The sequence below is a fragment of the Propithecus coquereli genome, unplaced genomic scaffold (assembly GCF_000956105.1).
Source record: "Propithecus coquereli isolate 6110/MARCELLA unplaced genomic scaffold, Pcoq_1.0 Scaffold215, whole genome shotgun sequence".
Classification (NCBI taxonomy): domain Eukaryota; kingdom Metazoa; phylum Chordata; class Mammalia; order Primates; family Indriidae; genus Propithecus; species Propithecus coquereli.
In genome coordinates this window covers 421,676-438,595 of record NW_012146634.1, presented here as the reverse complement: position 1 = coordinate 438,595, position 16,920 = coordinate 421,676, and the positions used below count along the sequence as shown (strand labels likewise).

Genomic DNA, 16,920 nt, shown 5'->3' with positions numbered 1-16,920 from the left:
GAGCAACTATTATATGTCAGTCACTGTTCTAGGAGCCACATAATACTAATAACTATCACGTTTTGAGTGCTTACTTATGCCAGGGACTAGTTTTAAGCCTTTAATTTGCTCATTTAAGGCTCACAGCAATGCTGTGATTTCTGTTATTCTCTCCCCTTTTCTGTAGTGTGGGATTTTTTTCAGTTTTTTAGGCAGGGTGTGCTGCTGTGCTCAGGACTTAGACACCAGGGAGGCGGCTGGGCGTGGGGATGGGAGCGGGGCCGCCTCCCTGTCTGCGCTGGCCTCTGAAGTGGGCCGCCTCCTGACGGCAGGCCGGGTCCCTTCCCGGGAGGTGGGCGCGGCACGGCCTTGGGGACAATCGCAGCATCCGCAACACCAGGGGGCGCGAGCAATTCAGCTTTCCGAAGAAGGGCGGGGCGGCCGCCCGGAGGAGCGGGTCTGGCACGGCGCCCGCTTCCTTGCGTCAGAGCCGCGCAAGACTCGCAGCCCAGGCGCCGCCCCTTCACCCGCAGCGCCGTTCAACAAAGGGCGCGGAGCGTCCACGCAGCGCTCTCCGTGTGCTGGGTACTGGCCTGCTTTGTCTCTTTTCATTCTCACAAAACCCTGGGAGGAAGCTTCGCATATCGTTTTTATTTTACTGATGCCGAGCGGGAGGCCAGCAGAGGTCGGTTCACTTGCCCAGGGTTACACAGAGAATGGCGAAGCTCTTGTTCTGAATTCCTTTTCTTGCCCAAACTCCTTGTGCGTACAGAATGTATATGTGCCCCTGTCGGTGCAAACCGGTATCCTTCTCCCTTCTGTCGACTTAACTTAGGTGCTTGCTAAGTCTCTAGACCCACAGATTTCCAGCTCTCCTGAATCTGTCAGGGGCCCCACCACCCATTTGGGGAACCCGCTGTATCTTGCCCTGCTGTACCCTGAAATGTCACCTCTGTAAGACTTGTTCCCCCGCCAGTGTAAATTCCAGTCCTTAGCATAATGCTTGACACCGAGTTGGTACTTAATAACTATATGCTGAATAAATGAAGGGCAGGCACAGTGTGTGTGTGTGTGTGTGTGTGTGTGTGTGTGTGTTGGGGCGGGGCTGTGGGGGAACGTGGGGAGGCACAGGGCAGGGAGCAGAGCTTTCCCATGGCGAGAATAAGGCCCACATAGAGAATGAGGGAGTGAGAGATGCCAAGATCTGAGTTAGAGCAGAAGGAAAAGGAGCCCTGAATAGAAGCCTTGTGTGTGGCCCTGTGGCGCTGACTCACCAGGACTCAGGAGAGGGAAAACATGCTAGGGATGAAAAGGGGGCCTGTGTGTGCTTTGGTCTTCACCCCCAAACCGCCCCACCACCCCAAGTCCCTTTGGATCAAGGTCTTCCTGAGGACATCGTGTCTGCTCTGAGGCATGAACAGTTCTGGAAGGTTTTGACCGGGGTTGGGGTGGGCTAGGGGAGAGGAGGAGTGGGAGGGTGGGCATTAAAGAGAAGGGAGATGGATGAGTCTTTCGAAAATGCAAAAGGCCGTTCTTGGGGGAGCTGTGTGTTTCAGTTCAGGTGGGGAAGCAGGACTAGGACCGAGGAGGCCTCTCTCCTCATGCATTCCGCCCCCCTCCTCCACAGACAGGTGTGGCAAGTTAGAGTCATGAGCATGGAAGGGAGAGATGCTCTTGGCTTCAGCGGCTTCTTGTCCACCCCTGAGAAACAAGACGCCTTATGAGTAAGTTCCTCCCAAGGCCGATGCTAGGCAAACGGAGGCATAGCCTGGGAGTGGACGCTCCAGCACACCCGGCCCACTCCCACTCTCACCCAGCTGTCTAACCTGTTCAGAGAGATGAGGACAGGATTTTTGTGGCAGCAAGTGTGGCAGGCAGCCCTAGGCCTGGGCAGAGGGCAAGGCCTGGAATATGGGGCAGCCCAGGCGAACCAGATCAAAACCAGACGTTGTGGAGAAGCAGGTGAGAGAAGGAAAGCATGCCCCTGGGAGCGGCCAGGGCTGGGCTAGGAATTGCTGGCTTCAGGTCCGCTCAGGGAGGAGCAGTCTGCGGAGGCAGAACGAGGGCGCCAGACTGGCTTGACAGTCTGGGCTCTGCCGTGAACTAGACATTACACCGGGCCAGGTCGCCTGGCCTTTCTAGGGCTTGTTCTCATCTGCAAGATGAGGAGCTACAGTCAGGGGTCTCTAAGCTTCCCTTTAGCTCTAACATTTGATGACTCCACGCGTGCAGGCAAATCATCCTCCACAGCAAAACCCAGTTGCTTCAGTCAAAGGTGTCAGAAGAAAACCAGCTAACCAGTACATTTATACTTAGGTGTTTGAGTGACAATAAGCTAAAATTCTAAACTCCCCAAATGTAGAATTGCTGTTTTGAGGCTGTAGTGTGGCCAGTGGAAGGAGAGTGGACTTGGAAGCCAAATAGAGAGGGTTTGAGTCCCAGCTGTGACGCTGAATCTCAGCCCTGTTCTGCGGCAGGATGTTGAGCAGTTGACTGTGTCTCAGCAGGACTTAGTTACCTCATCTATCAAGCAGGGATAATCTACCTCTTTTAGTAGCTGTGTTGATTAAAGGAAGTAACGTGTAAAATACCTGATTTGAGAGCTTGGCACCATATAAATACTCAGAAAATGTGTATTCCTTCTTTAGAGGACTTAATCGTGACCAAAAGGAACAAGGCGGACTCTCCGATGGAGACTAGGGTTTCGGAGGCTTACTTGGGAGTGCCTTTGGGATCCACACCCAGGGAATGAAGTGGGAAGGGAGCAGGATTGGGCAAAGTAGCGCTGCAATCTGCAGTCTCAATAAAGGTCTCAGCCAACCCTACAGGGGATTTTGTAGCTGGGATGACCCTTCAGAGTCCTCCCAGTGTGGGACAAGCGGGCCAGTATAAACTCCACACCAGTCAGTCTTTGGGTATGAGTTGCCCATGGAAGGAGATGTGACCTTAGTCAAGTTTATTTTCTTTTAGTTAAGGCAATTCCTATAAGGGGTTAGAGCTGAGGGCCGTTTATCGTCCGCATTCCCTGAACCTAGGGAAATAAATCCTTCGTTCCTGAAGGGCTGCCTACATGGCATATCCTGGTGTCCACCACACTGAGTTACAGCGAGTAGGATTCTAGGCAGATTAAGTAGGCGACTCCCCAAGGATAAAGCCAGTCTTGTTTGGACACTTCTCAGTAATTTTTGAGAGCCAACCATTTCCCAGTGGTGTGTACTGAGCCACATAATACTCCCTGTGCCCCTCCAGTGTAAAAGCAACACCCCTGCAAGTGTCCCAGAGGCTCATTTGATTCTTTTCAAAACTTAATTTGCATTTTTCTCATTTGCTCATAGAGATTTAGAGGGTGCCAAGAAGGGCAATGGTAGGAGAGGACATTTATGGGTAACGTGGTATTTTGGCAAGCAGGTCCTTTTTTAACCTGCCTTTTGCATGTTCCTAGGTTTTCCCTACAAGTTATCGGAGAATGTTTTGCAGAGTGTGCGGCCTGAAAGCTCATTCTTAGACCAGCCCCAACCCTTTCAAACACCGCACATGGCTGTCAGTCTCCCTGAAACAGGACTCAACTCTTGGGTGCTTCTTATGCCTCTGTCACTGACCTCATCCTAGAGTCAAGACAAGCCAAGAAAAACATAAAGCAAACACAGGAAGATACTGCAAAACTCAGGTACATAATGCTTTGGAGAGAGGAGAAAAGACATTTATTCCTTTTCTAGTTAACTTTTTCCTGCCCACAAAGAGCTTTGTCACCTCTGAGCTACCACAGTGCTTTTGCCAGGGACCACCTTCAGTAACTCCCTATGGTTTCTTAAACTCACTTGCATTATTCTATCAAACATGTCTCTGGAATCATTATATAATTTAGTTGTTAATGTTTTGCTTCCCCAACTAGATTGTGAGTACTCTGAGGGCAGGGAACAGGTTTATTGTATTTTCCTTAATAGTTATTTAACAGCTTGGTTTCTGGTTCATCTTAGATACTTAAGAAACACATGTTATTTGAGAATTAATAAGGATGTTTTGTTTTTGTTCTGTTTATCTGACCTGATAAAGGTCTCCTGGCAATGGGTCTTATAATCTACTCCTGGGGTGGTGGTGGAGCAGTAGGGTTCCCTCGAGGATTTTCTAAACTTCCTCTATCTTAAGAATCACCCCAGGCGCTTATCTAGAGCCCCGCCTTGTCCTACTGAGTCAGAACCACCAGGGGAGGGGCTGGGAATCTGTATGTTTAACAGGAGGCCCCGCCCCGGGAGTACTCGTTGGGGAAACACTGGAAGTGAAAGAGAAAAGCTCTAGGGTTTGAGTCCTGGCTGTCACTTACTCAGGGCCCTTGTACAAATTTCTGGTCCTCAACTACCCTGGGTATGGTATTTTCTCACAGCACCCTCGTGAGTATTAGTAAAGTAATATGTATGTGAAATCATTAGCATGGTGTTTGGTTCTCAGGCACGCTCTCGACTCTGAATATCATGATATTCTGGCAAACCAGTGTCAGGAGTTTAAGACATCTCCTTGGGTCAGATGCAAACAAGTTGTGAAAGAACAGGTGAGGGCTATGAAGCACTATTTCTCAAAATGTGAGCCTCAGACTACTGGCATCAGCCAGACCTCTCAGCCCAATCCCCAAGAATCCTGATTCTGAGCAGGTTTCCCTGGTCATACTAAAGCACAATAAAGTTTGAGAACCAATACCCTCGTCTCCTTTCTCCTCCTTTGCTTCTACTAAAGAATTGGCCACTCACATGCAAGTAGATGGGTGGATAGGCTCTCAAGTTTTCTTAGCTAGTTTCATAGCAACTAAATTAAAAATTACTCTTGTATTACTCTTCTATGTTCATCGCCCACCTCTGACTCACTGTTAGGAAAACACATCCTATTCTGAAGCCAACATCTCAAAAGACATTTGAAGTTCTGTTTCAAGGACTAACCATCAGAAGTGCTCTTTATGAATTTACACACATGCGTGCGCACACACGCAGCTGTGCGTGTGCAAACAAACTGACAAGGCAGCATTGCTGACGGGCTGTTATGGGAAAATGGACATAGCCAGTGTTAGCTGAAATGATCATTAATTGGCTTAAATGCTGGAAGCTTAAGCTATGTAAACATCCACACTGTTTGAACATCTTTTGTACTTCAAAGGATTTCCAAGTGCTTTTGTCTGGCTACAACTAGCATTTGCTAAAGTGCAGCTGCAAGAGCACTGGACTAGGAAACAAGGGATGCGTTAGTCACTGGTAAAATGAGAGGGCAGGACAAGACCAGACTTTCTTAAGCTGGAGCACATGAGTCATGGACGGCTTCAGGGTCTCTGGACCTGTGAAGCCATCAACCAAATTTTGCATATAGGCATATCCATTTTTCTGGGGATAGAGTCTATACCTTTTCTAAGATTCTCAAAAGGTCCAGAACCACCAAATGGTATCAAAATTACAGACTGGATTATTGTAAAGGCTTTTTCCAGCTCAAAGATCCTAAAGAAAACCAATGTCCTAGTTCTTCATGGGGTCTAATCTACACGGGTCATTGACTTCATATGGTTTTTCAAAGCCATGATCAAGTGTTCCCTCTACACCGCCCACTCCTTCCCCAACAAAATACGCCCAAATTGTGCAACATTTTTCACTTTGTACAAACAAGACTGTTTTTTCCTCAGACAGTATGATTTAACTTGTTTTAATGTCGTTTGCTATAAAAATGTATGGAGACTTCTGCACGGTATATTTGGCTTTACAAATGTTAATGACTCATTAATGCTTGTGTTATATTGTTGCACATCATTACAATCTGTTGACCAGTAACATAGCTTTTGCAACATGGGTTAACACCAAAATTGTGAATCATGGATTTTTTACTTAGCACACACACACACAATCTACAGCAAACTTAAATCCTAATCTATAATATCTATTAATAACTGGATTATTGGATCCATTGCAGGATTGTGCTTATTTACCTCAGAAGATAGGCAACTAGCAAAAATACACATTTCTTTTACATATCCCCACCCCCATATTACACTGTAAAAGAAATACGTTATTCAGTGCATTTCCTAAGAAATAAACTTCCTTATAGTATCTCTCTTTCTCTCTATATATATCTATCCCAAAACAAAGGAAGAGCACAATGCACCTTTTAAGATTACCATTTAAAGCAAGAGAGGTAACACTCCGGCACGGTAGCCCCGTCTCCTGAAAGGTTAGCTGTTTTATCAACACTGTTCATTTTGGCTATGCATGGGAATAAAGTTCAATGTATGATTGCTTTGGACAGTTTAAAATACCTCCTACATCATTTTGGTAGATGTCCTGGGCATTAGTAGCATTTGAATTTTTGATGTCTTTGCCTTGATCAAACCACGAGCCGTGGGGGTCACCAGTGTACTCCACTGTGATTTACACTTCCCCTTTTCCCATCAACTCATATCGGATTAAAAGGAAATAGACTTAAATTAGAGCAGGAGGTCAGAGGCTGCTGGATAGACCCTGGCTAGGAGAATGTATGTGAGGACACTTCTCCTTCCTTGTGGACATAAAAATCATACACTGAGCTATGTTGTGGACAGTCCTGTTTGGAACAGGAGGATAATCATCATATTCTATGGACTCTGTCAGCTATACTAACCTACATAGTTGGAAAGTCTGGGGGTTTCTGTCCAAACGAACTTGCTATTACAGAAATGACAAATTTCTAGAATGAAAGAGGTTCAACTTAGGAGCCTGCAAGGTAAATCCAGCTGCAAAAGTGTTTGTTTAACCAGCAGTGTTCAAACATTTTTAAAATCAGTTCTTGATATTTAAAAATGAAAATGTTTCTCATGAAAATTTGGATTTCATAAAAATTTGAAGACCTGGTAACCTTGGTCTAGTATCCTTCACAGCAGCAAACAGCTGGTATTGAACGAGGTGCCTCTTTTGTTTATTATTTTTTAGAGACAGGGTCTCACTCTGTCACCCAGGCTGGAGTGCAGTAGTGTCATATTATAGCTTATTGCAGCCTTGAACTCCTGGGCTCAAGTGATCTTCTTGCTTCAGTCTCTCGAGTAGTTAGGGACTACAGGTGCACGCCACCGCACCAGTGTAATTTTTAAATTTTTTGTAGAGATGGAGTCTTGCTATGTTGCCCAGGCTGGTCTTAAACTCCTGGGCTCCCAAGCAATCCTCCCACCTCAGCCTCCCACAGTGCTGGGATTACAGGGGTGAGCCTCCACATTCAGTGAGGTGCCCCTTTGAAATAGGGCTTGGGAACTTCAGTTTGCCACTACTCTCAGCTGTTTTATACCACTTGAGCGAGTGGCCTGTTGCACTTATTTTTATGACTCACTCAGGTTGAATTTTGTGACATGGGGTTAGTCTCTCTGTCCTTTTATGATATTGAAGACCTTGTAATTTCCCCATTTCCCTGTGAACAAAATTCCTCCTTTGATTGGGTCCCAGCCACATCTAGTTGCTTCTGGTAGGTTAGCTTATTTGTTTTTTTCTTTTTTTTATTGGTAGGTAATCTTAATGTGCAATTCTACTTGTCCTTTATGCTACATTGCAAACATCAAAGATATCATTACACTAATATTTATGTAAGTGTGTGTATATTAAACATGTAAAGGGGTATGTATCTATACAGATATATGTATACTTCCATTTAGGCAAAAGTTAATTTGGTTCCACAGATACAGACACCAAGTGCTGGCAGCTTGGAGAATAAATGTAACAATTTGGTAAAACGTGTATAATTCTGACTTATAATATTACAAAGAGAGTGAATTTTAAGTTATTGCTTTTTGATTACAGAGTAAAGATTTCATTCTGTTGCAAAACTTTTATACAGAATGAATAACCATTTCCTATTCAAGTAATAGCAATCAGAATCAGAAGTTCCGTACATGACAGCAGATGCTTGAACGACATTTTTTAAATGGAGATGTGATTTCATTCAAGACTTTATGCAGGAAACTTGGAGTGACTTAATTTTTCAAAAGTACAAGAAAATCAGCACCCCAACTGCTTAGTGCTCAGGAGGGTTTCTCAAGCGCTCTATAAAGCTCAGCTTTGTGGTGAGTTCACACCCACCTTTAGAAGGATTCCCATTCTACTTATGCAGCCTTGTTTCAGAACACAAAGCTTGCATTAAAAACAGTAAAAGAGGATTAAAAGCAGTGTTGGTTTTTTAACATTCAGAATTCACAGAGGATCTCATTTTGCAATTAAATGATCCGTTTTGTGTTTTCGCTGCAGAATCACATTCATATGGCAGTCATATATCAGGCACTTTTAAAACATATTCATCTGGAATAAAAATCTGCATGAACCACTTCTGCATAATTCAAAATGAGTGTTGAGTGATTCTAGTCCCAAAATAGACAGCAAATCACCACCTGGTACTCAATTAGCTTTCTCCATCACAACATGATGGTGACTGCTGAGCTCAAGATGTCTTTGAGGTGCCCTTTTATTATAGCTTCAGTACAAAGATGTGAGCCATAAAAATCCAAACTACTCAGTTCCTACTTAAAAAAATACAAAAAGGTGAAATACGCTGAATGTATTATACAGATGGGTTCAGCTACTATCAAAATAAATAACATAATCTGACTCAACAGTCTGACTCTGAGCTTTTGGATGAAATCTGATGGGATGTCAAATGTGGAGACCCCCTCCTAGGGACTAGCTGCTGGTAGGCAAAAGTATCTCAACATCCTTGCCGTTGGCTACGACAGCATTGGAAGAGCAGCTGCTGGCAAGGTCTTCTGTGGTGGTCAAAGAGGATGCTTGGGAATGAATTTTGGTCAGTGGAGTGGTAGCAGATGGAGAGGGGGTGAGGCCAGGTTTCTTGGGTGGGATAGGTGGAGGGTTTCCTCTCTCAGCTCTGGGGATGGTAGGGGACTTGATTCCTGGAGACAGGGGGCTCAGAGGACTGGACACTTTCCCTGGAGTAGGTGAATGGCTGGTGTCACCTCTTGGAGTGGCAGTGTTGGCCAGATTTCGATAGTCTGTGCCAAAGGGAGAGCTGTTGGGAGAGACCGGCTTGATTGGTCCTTGTTGGCTAGTAAATCTGGAGAGCACCTGAGTGACTGTGTTTCGGGCCAGCTGCTTGGCGGCAGAGTTGTCTATGAGGGTGGGGGACAGGTCCCTGGATGGAGGACTCTGTAGACCACTGGCTTGCTGGTCCTGATCTGCTTGGGACTGAAATTTGTGCCGAGCTGCATGGAACCGCTGGTTGATCCCCACTTGGTAGGATGACTGGTAGCCGGGGCTGCTAGCTGATGACCCCAATAAACGCTTAGTTAATACTGGTGAAGAGCAAGGAGAGGATGTTAGAGAGGAAGAGGCTGTGCTGCTGGGAGACAGTGAGCTCCCACTGGAAGGGAGGTGACTGGGCATTGGGACTGTAGTCTCAATTCCCACAGGACACCCACCATTCTCCACTGGTTTCTCTTGGACCAATGCCACAGATTTCTCCCGTGGAGGCACTTGGTTTTCTACACTGTTGCCCACAATCAGCTCCCTGGTAGTTTGTATCTCTGGTTCACAATGGCCATTGGTTTTTGCATAAGAGGAAGTAGGAGTGGTGGGGCCAGGCAGCCCAGTGTTTGTCATCTTAGCTATGTTGCTCCCGTGGGTTCTTTCTGCCTGAAAACTCTCTGTTTGGCAAAATACAGACACTAGCATGAGAGGCTCAGTCGCTGTGCCCTTCGACATGGTTACTGTTTTCTTTAGTTGCTCATCAGGGCTACTATGCTGATGAGAAGCCTCTAGGTCCTTCACTATCTTTTTCAAACTTTCCATTTCTTCTTTCAGAGTTTTGGTCCGGTTCTCTTCTCGGTTCAGTTTTGCTCTCAGTTGTTCCCTTTCGATGTCAAACTCAGACAACTGCTTCTCCACCTGGGCCTCAGTCTGCAAGCCTCGCTTTCTCTCAGCGGCCAACTCTTCCTCCAGTTTACTCACCCGGCTCTTCTCCTTCTCCAATTTCAGGCTCAGTTCTCCTGCTTTCTGTCCCTCTTCAGCTGCCTTGCTAGTGGCTTTCTTGCACTCAAGCACCAGCATGGATGAGAGTTGCTTGTGGCGGGAACGCTCCTCTTCCAGCTGACTAGAGAGCTTCTTCTGTTCTTTTTCAAACTTTTTCACTTGGGACTTTTCAAATTCCAACTAAAAAAAAAAAATGCCACCACACATCTCGATTAGAGTAAGAAAACAAAGAGATACACTGAAAAATTATGATCAAGTAGTGTCCTGCTTAGCTGTTCCCTGGTATATAGGATTAACATGTATGCCATGGTGCTTAGATCAAGTATTTCTGAAGTATTAGAATACCTAATGCAAAAAATGCACACATTATGATTTAATCTTTCTTTGATGATGTAGGAAACACTTCTAGCTCTTGTACTGTCTCAGGATTATCAGTGGGAATATGATGTATCATTGTATTTTAGGTATGTGGAAAGTATACAGCATTAGAATCAATCAAAACAGATAACAGCAATATACACCAGATTTTGTGATAAATGCTCTGGGAAAAAAACCCTTTGCAGTTTCAGTAATAATTTTCTCTGGTTTTAAGAACAAACATAAATAGTTGCATTTGAATCATACTTTTTACACAAATGTAGTCTGTTCTACTTGTCTTCTCAATCCTATTTAAGGCACAGAGACTCTGAGCTAGAGGGAAGAGCTGACGGAATTCTTTTAGTCAGTGGTTTCCAAACGCCAAGAACCATTAATGGATGGGGAAACCAACTTGGTGAGCCATGACCAGAATTAAAAAAATAAAATAAAGTAGAAAACATCAATGTGTACTATAGGAAGTAAGGGTTATGTATCATTTCGTGAGATTTTGTTTCAGGCATGTGTGTACGTGTCTACATGTACTGGGCTGGGACATAAAATGCATTTCTCACTGGTGGTCCTAAGTCAAAAACAGTTTGGGAGCTGCAGCTCTAAGTTAGCATTCCCCAAAGTGCATCCTATGGAACAATAGTCCCAGAGTGAGTGATCTGTGTCAAAAAAAGATTTTATGAAAACACAGATTTGCTAATCACAGAATACTCTGTCTTGTTCTTGAAGACTCACAATATACTTTTGCATACTGAAGATTCTAACCGATTTAAAGTTAGAAACCTATTTAATTTTGTTTAAACTGGATTAAATTGTTTAATCCAGTAGTTCTCAGACTTATTTAGCCATAAAGTCCTTTTTTTGAGCAACACCAATTAGCATCTACAGAATAATCTCTGAGAAATGCTATTCTAGGTAAATGCTGCTGTGAATCCCTCCACCTTAATTACCTGTTGAGTCAGCCTCTCTCTTTCTTTTTCTAGCATGTAGGTGACATCATCTCCTTCAGCTGTATCCTGTGCATGCCTTTGCCTTTCTTCCTCAAGGTCTAGGATCACCTTTAAAGAATTTTAAAAAATTCATTTCCAAATAGCAAGGAATCACACTTATAATACAACCAATACTAAGTGCCTAAGTACCTAAGATAGTTTCAGAGATTGATTAAATCAATCAATCAATCAATCAGTCAATCAATCAAACGAACAAACAAACCCAGCCATGGCCATCAAGAAGCACACTGTCTGGTAAAGTGAAAGACATGAAAGCTATGTGCTAGAAAATTACATATTTACTTTACTTGAAGTACGTACAGAATGGTATGTAAACAGAAGAGAACAACTAATTAGCTGCAGGAGTTGAGGAGGTTTCAGAGAATTAATAAAAAGTCCAGGAAACTGCAGGCAGTTTGGTACGACTAGGGGCCAGTGTAGGTAAAGGAACAAGACAGGATCACGGAAAGCTGAACGCTGAAGTTCTCCTCTCAATGCTCAAATCACTACAGGAAGGCACCAAAGGGGAAGCCTGGAATAAAACATTTCAGATAGGTCACATCCTAACTGTGCTGTGTTTAATTAAAATATGCATTTTATATAGGTATATAAGAGGCCAAAAGACTCTCTTGACTTCATCCTACATGTAAAAAGCCTCAATAATAGAGATCGTAAATGGATATTTTTCACAAGGCCCTGCCGCCTTCCTCCCCTTTTTTTTTAAAGGGATGGAGTCTCCTCTGTGGCCCAGGCTGAAGTGGTACAATCATAGCTTATTGTAGCCTTGAACTCCTGGACTCAAGTGATCCTCTTGCCTCAGCCTCCTGAGTAGCTGGGATTACAGGAGTGATGCCTGGCTCACAGGCCTTTTTTCTTTTTTCGAGATAGAGTCTTGCTCTGTTGTCCTGCAAACTCCTGGGCTCAACTGATCCTCCTGCCTCAGCCTCCTGCTGAGGCACACACCAGCATGCCTGGCTATTTTTTTATATTATTTGCAGAAATGGAGTCTCACTATGTTGCTCAGGTTGGTCTCAAATTCCTGGCCTCAAGCAATCCTCCCTCCTTGGCCTCCCAAAGTGCTGAGATTACAGGCATGAGCGAGCCATTGTGTCTAGCTCACAAGGCCTTTTAATTAACCTGCCTACCTCTATTTCACTTATCCCGGTGCCAAAGTATTAAGCCCAATTTTAAAGAGAATACAAATTTAATGAGACATTTCCCACATAATTCTGCCTAGAATTGCAAAATATTCTGAATGGCAATGGAATCCTTAATAGCTTTTGCTCATGCTTTAAAGGTGCCTTGGCCCAGACCTCCAGGGCAGAGCACTGTCATCCCAGTGGCCATTTCTCATTATTTCTCCTCACTGACAATTTTAATGAATGGAGACAGAAAATTTTCTGGGACATGAAATCCCCCTTTAAAAGTAAAGAGGAGCCGCATGCAGTGGTGCCCCTGTATTCCTAGCCACCTTGGATGGCCTCTAAGGCAGGAGGATCGCTTAAGCCCAGGAGTCGGAGGTTACAGTGAGCTATGATCTTGCCATTGTACTCCAGCCTGGGCCATAGAGCAAAACTCTGTCTCTAAAACAAAACAAAACAACAATCCAAGAAAATGGTTTGGTGGACTTCTGGTTTAAAAAAAAAATCTAATTTTTCAATTTAATAGAAAGATAGACTTTTGGCTAAAGGTAATAAGTCATCTCCTCTCTGTTTTGAGAGCCCTCTAAAATGAAAAAAAATGGAATGAAAAGACTAAAAACCCATAGAGAGAGACACTTTAGCAGATAAGAAATTTTAATAACATTTTGAAAAAGCAACGAGGCCAGAGGAGTGGTAACTCCTTCAGTATGAGGGAAGAAGCTGTTTTGCCCTGCGGGGCCCCAAAGAGATGGAACCTGCAAGTGGCAGGTATTGCAGACAAAAGGTTAAATATAGGATAGAAAACAGGAGGACTGGCTCAGAGCCTCTATTTTCAGAAAAATTATTTGTCTCCTCATCCTGATTACTCCACACAGAATATTAGCAGCCGGCCATCTACTGCCCAGGCATATGCCAGATGCTCATCCTCTGAAGAAACAGAATGTGACAGGCTCAGGATTTGGGAAAACCAGATATAATAGAGAATGGGGGTGAGAAAAGAGGACTGAAATTTGTTTTGGAAAGATAGAAAGGGGTAAGGAGAGGAAAGGGAGGTGGAGTGTAAGATAATTAAATTTGTACCCATCAAAATAATATAAACATCTAAAATTGATAAAGAGAGAACAGTATATTATTTAGAAATATGGAGGTTATCTACCAAAATAAATGGCTAAAAGATAAAAGTGGTTGCCTCTGAATATTGGGGAAAATGGGCAATGGGAAGAGGTAGACTAGAGAACTCTATTTTTCATTATAAGCAGAGTAACCATGTAATTTACTGTTTAAACCAGAATATTTCTGAGAGTCAAAGTGGGTATTGTTAATAACTATGCCAGTGTGATAGGCATAAACTGGGACTATGAGCAGCACCCTAATTATAAGCTTCTTGGTACTGTCTGATTTCTAACAAAGTCAGTATTCTACTTTGACAAACCACTTAGAATAGATAAGCAGAGTTTCAAAAATTTAATACTCACTTAAAACATTTTACATTGAAATACAGTATTAAGACATTTTGAATTACTTTTAACTTATTCCTCTCTCCAAACATGTAGAGCCACAAATTGTCCCAACACTACACTTTTCATGAGCATGAAAGCTAGCCAGCCCCTTCAACACACCTCAATTACCTCATGTATGAAGTAATTAAGGAAATGAAGGAAATAAAGCCTGTCTATCAAACAAGGATATTGTAAAGATTTTTTTAGCCCCCCAAATTTAGGCAACTAACTCCAACCCATTGACACCTTTTATTTTATTTTTTTGTGGTAGGGTATTGCTCTGTCTCATGGGCCAGAGTGCAGTGGCATCATCACACCTCACTGCAACCTCAAACTCCTGGGCTCAAGCATTCCTCCTGCCTCAGCCTTCTGAGTAGCTGGGGACTATAGGCGCACACCATCACACTCGGCTAATTTTTCTATTTTTTGTAGAGATGGAGTCTTGAGTTTGCTCAGGCTGGTCTCGAACTCCTGGCCTCAAGTGATCCTCCCACCTCGGCCTCCCAAAGTGCTAGGATTATAGGTGTGAGCCACCAGGTCAGGCCCATTGACACCTTTTAAATTGGAACATAAAGGTTTTCAGATTACTTCATTCTAGACCAGAGGTTAATCTTTCCTGGGTCTTGGGAAACTCTGAGAATTTGATTAAATCTATGAAAAATGCATTGTCTACAAAAATGCATAAACTTTTGTCATTCTATGTATTTTCTGGAGGGTCATGGAAGATCTGAGGCCCATTCACGGTTAGGATGCTCCAATCTGGCCTTTCATTTGGACTCTGTGAAGGGAAAGAAAGGATCATAGACAACACCCAGAGTCTAGGCAATTTATCAGATGCGATTTAAGCAGATGGCTCTAATGCTGGTAACCATTGAAGTAAGGTCCACCAAATTTTGCAGCTGCTAACCCAATTTTTCAAAATATTTCCTCCCAAATGTACTGATATCTCCCTTGTTGGTATAAATTTAAACTGATAGTTTTTAAAAGACACAGATTCTAGCCAAGCATATTTTACAGGCCAAATTTGAGCAGTAAACGACAAGGTGGGGAATAAATTCACAAGCACTAGAATTCCAGTAAGATGAAGTATAGGAAAGCCCAGGTTTACCTTCCTAACCTAGGAGCTGTCAGATACAGACCAAACACACACACATGCACACACTCTCTCTCTCTCTCTCTCTTTCCTAATAGGGTAGAACAGCTTTAAGGTAAACAACTCTAGGGACTGTTTATGGTTTCATGAGTAATAAAACGCAATGAAACTCAAAACTAGGAATAAATGAAAATAATCTATTGGCTTGTGTGTTTATAGTCAGGTAAATTCTCTCTCTCTGTGGGATACAACATTCCCCAAATACCTGTTAATCTTTCTATTTATCACTTAAGTAAGCAAATAGAGAACGCTCCGTTCAGCTACAAGCTTGGCCAAACCCCAGTTTGTTGCCAAAGTTTGGATGATCAAGAGCTGAAAAAACATACCAAGTGTTTTGGAGTGACATATCAAAAAGGAATGCCATCTTAAATAAAGTGTCTGGCACATTCCCTAAATTTAATATTTGGAATAACCTGTGTTTTCTTTTCTATCTCCTGGCTCCTATGTAAGCTAAGGGGCTTTTTGATACCCATGAGAGACCTTAATTGAATTACCGTGAAAACTGACAGCTAACATGAAAGTATCAGGCATTATTTATAAAGTTTTTGCAAGGATTTATGGAGCACACATCAACTGCGGTGAACCTACCTTTCGGTGCCTGCTCTCAGCAGCGGCCAGCTGGGACAGCATGCGCTCCTGCATGTTCTTGCATTGCTTCATCACCACCTTAAGAATAGACAGTGGGTTTGTGCAGACCGGCTGCTTTTCACCATCATTTTTCTCCTTCAGTGTTTCAAAATCTCTCTGTAGAGCCATTAAAGGATCACTGATGTTATATTTTCCATAGCGCTCTTCAATGAAAGTATCTCTGTGTTGGGCCTGGGAAAAAGAAAAAATAAGTATTTTGCTTCTAAAAACTACTGAGGAGTGGGATTTGTTATCTAGTAGTTAAAATACATTAAAGGTGGTGGTGTTATAATAGTATAAATGTAATCTGACTATAAATCAGATTGAGCCAACTAAACATAAAAATAACATAGAAATAATATCAGAAAGGTGGCATGGTATGATATTAACATGAACAAATACTTATATAGAGCTAACTATGTATTAGACATTATTCTAAGCATTTATAGTCATATTAACTTATTTAAAATTTACAACTCTATCATCTCCATTTTGCAGATGAGAAAACTATTACAGAGAAGCCAAGTTTCTTGGTCCTGGTTACTTACATACAGCAAGCTGTCAGACTTGGGATTTAAACCCAGGCAGCCTGGCTCCAAAGTCTGTGTCCTTAACCACCATGTTTACCGCCTCTGCTTATGTCTGCTTATATTACCAGCAGGTATATCTTATCTTTTTTTTCTTTATTATAGCATTTACATTTCTAAAATATGTTAAGCATGATAATTTTATGAGTTTACATATTTAGAGACCCAACGAAGTGCAAGCAGATATGTAAAGGATGCTAAAAGTAAGTGTGATCGCATTTTAACCCAGGACTACTTGTAATCTGTACATATGAAACTTTACTCGGTTGTTGATGGGTCAGGAGGGTAGAGGCACTCACAACCAGAGGTGCAGACAAAATGCCTTCTACCTGCTGCCAAATTCTACCCTCTCTTCTTGTGTCTGTTTAGCTGCTCTTTTCCATCCTCCTTTCTGTCTCCTTCAGAGCTTATGAGCTTTGGGGAAGAGAGAAGGTGAGAAGGGGATGTGGTCTGGTGCTTTGAGTCTAGGCGGTCTAGGGTTTTAGGCCTGGGTGCCAAGTCAAGGGTCTAAAGATTAGGAGGTGGGTGGTAAGATTCCTAGGCTTCCCTCTTTTCTTATCTCTGCTAGGAAGAGCTTGAAGTACTAGTTCATATGAGCATGGTATATTACATACAT

General features: G+C 43.1%; 1 protein-coding gene across 1 annotated transcript in view; it reads right to left on the bottom strand.

The window, feature by feature from the left end:
* Positions 1–7,889: 7,889 nt before the first annotated feature.
* CTTNBP2NL (CTTNBP2 N-terminal like) overlaps positions 7,890–16,920 on the bottom strand; it is a 51,892-nt gene continuing 42,861 nt past the window's right edge. Inside the window, exons 3-5 of the mRNA XM_012644638.1 lie at positions 15,679–15,909; positions 11,258–11,365; positions 7,890–10,121 (exon numbers count right to left, since the gene is read on the bottom strand). Of these exons, the coding sequence (XP_012500092.1) occupies positions 8,640–10,121; positions 11,258–11,365; positions 15,679–15,909 (1,821 nt within the window). The 3' untranslated portion in view covers positions 7,890–8,639. The remainder of the gene's footprint in view (positions 10,122–11,257; positions 11,366–15,678; positions 15,910–16,920) is intronic.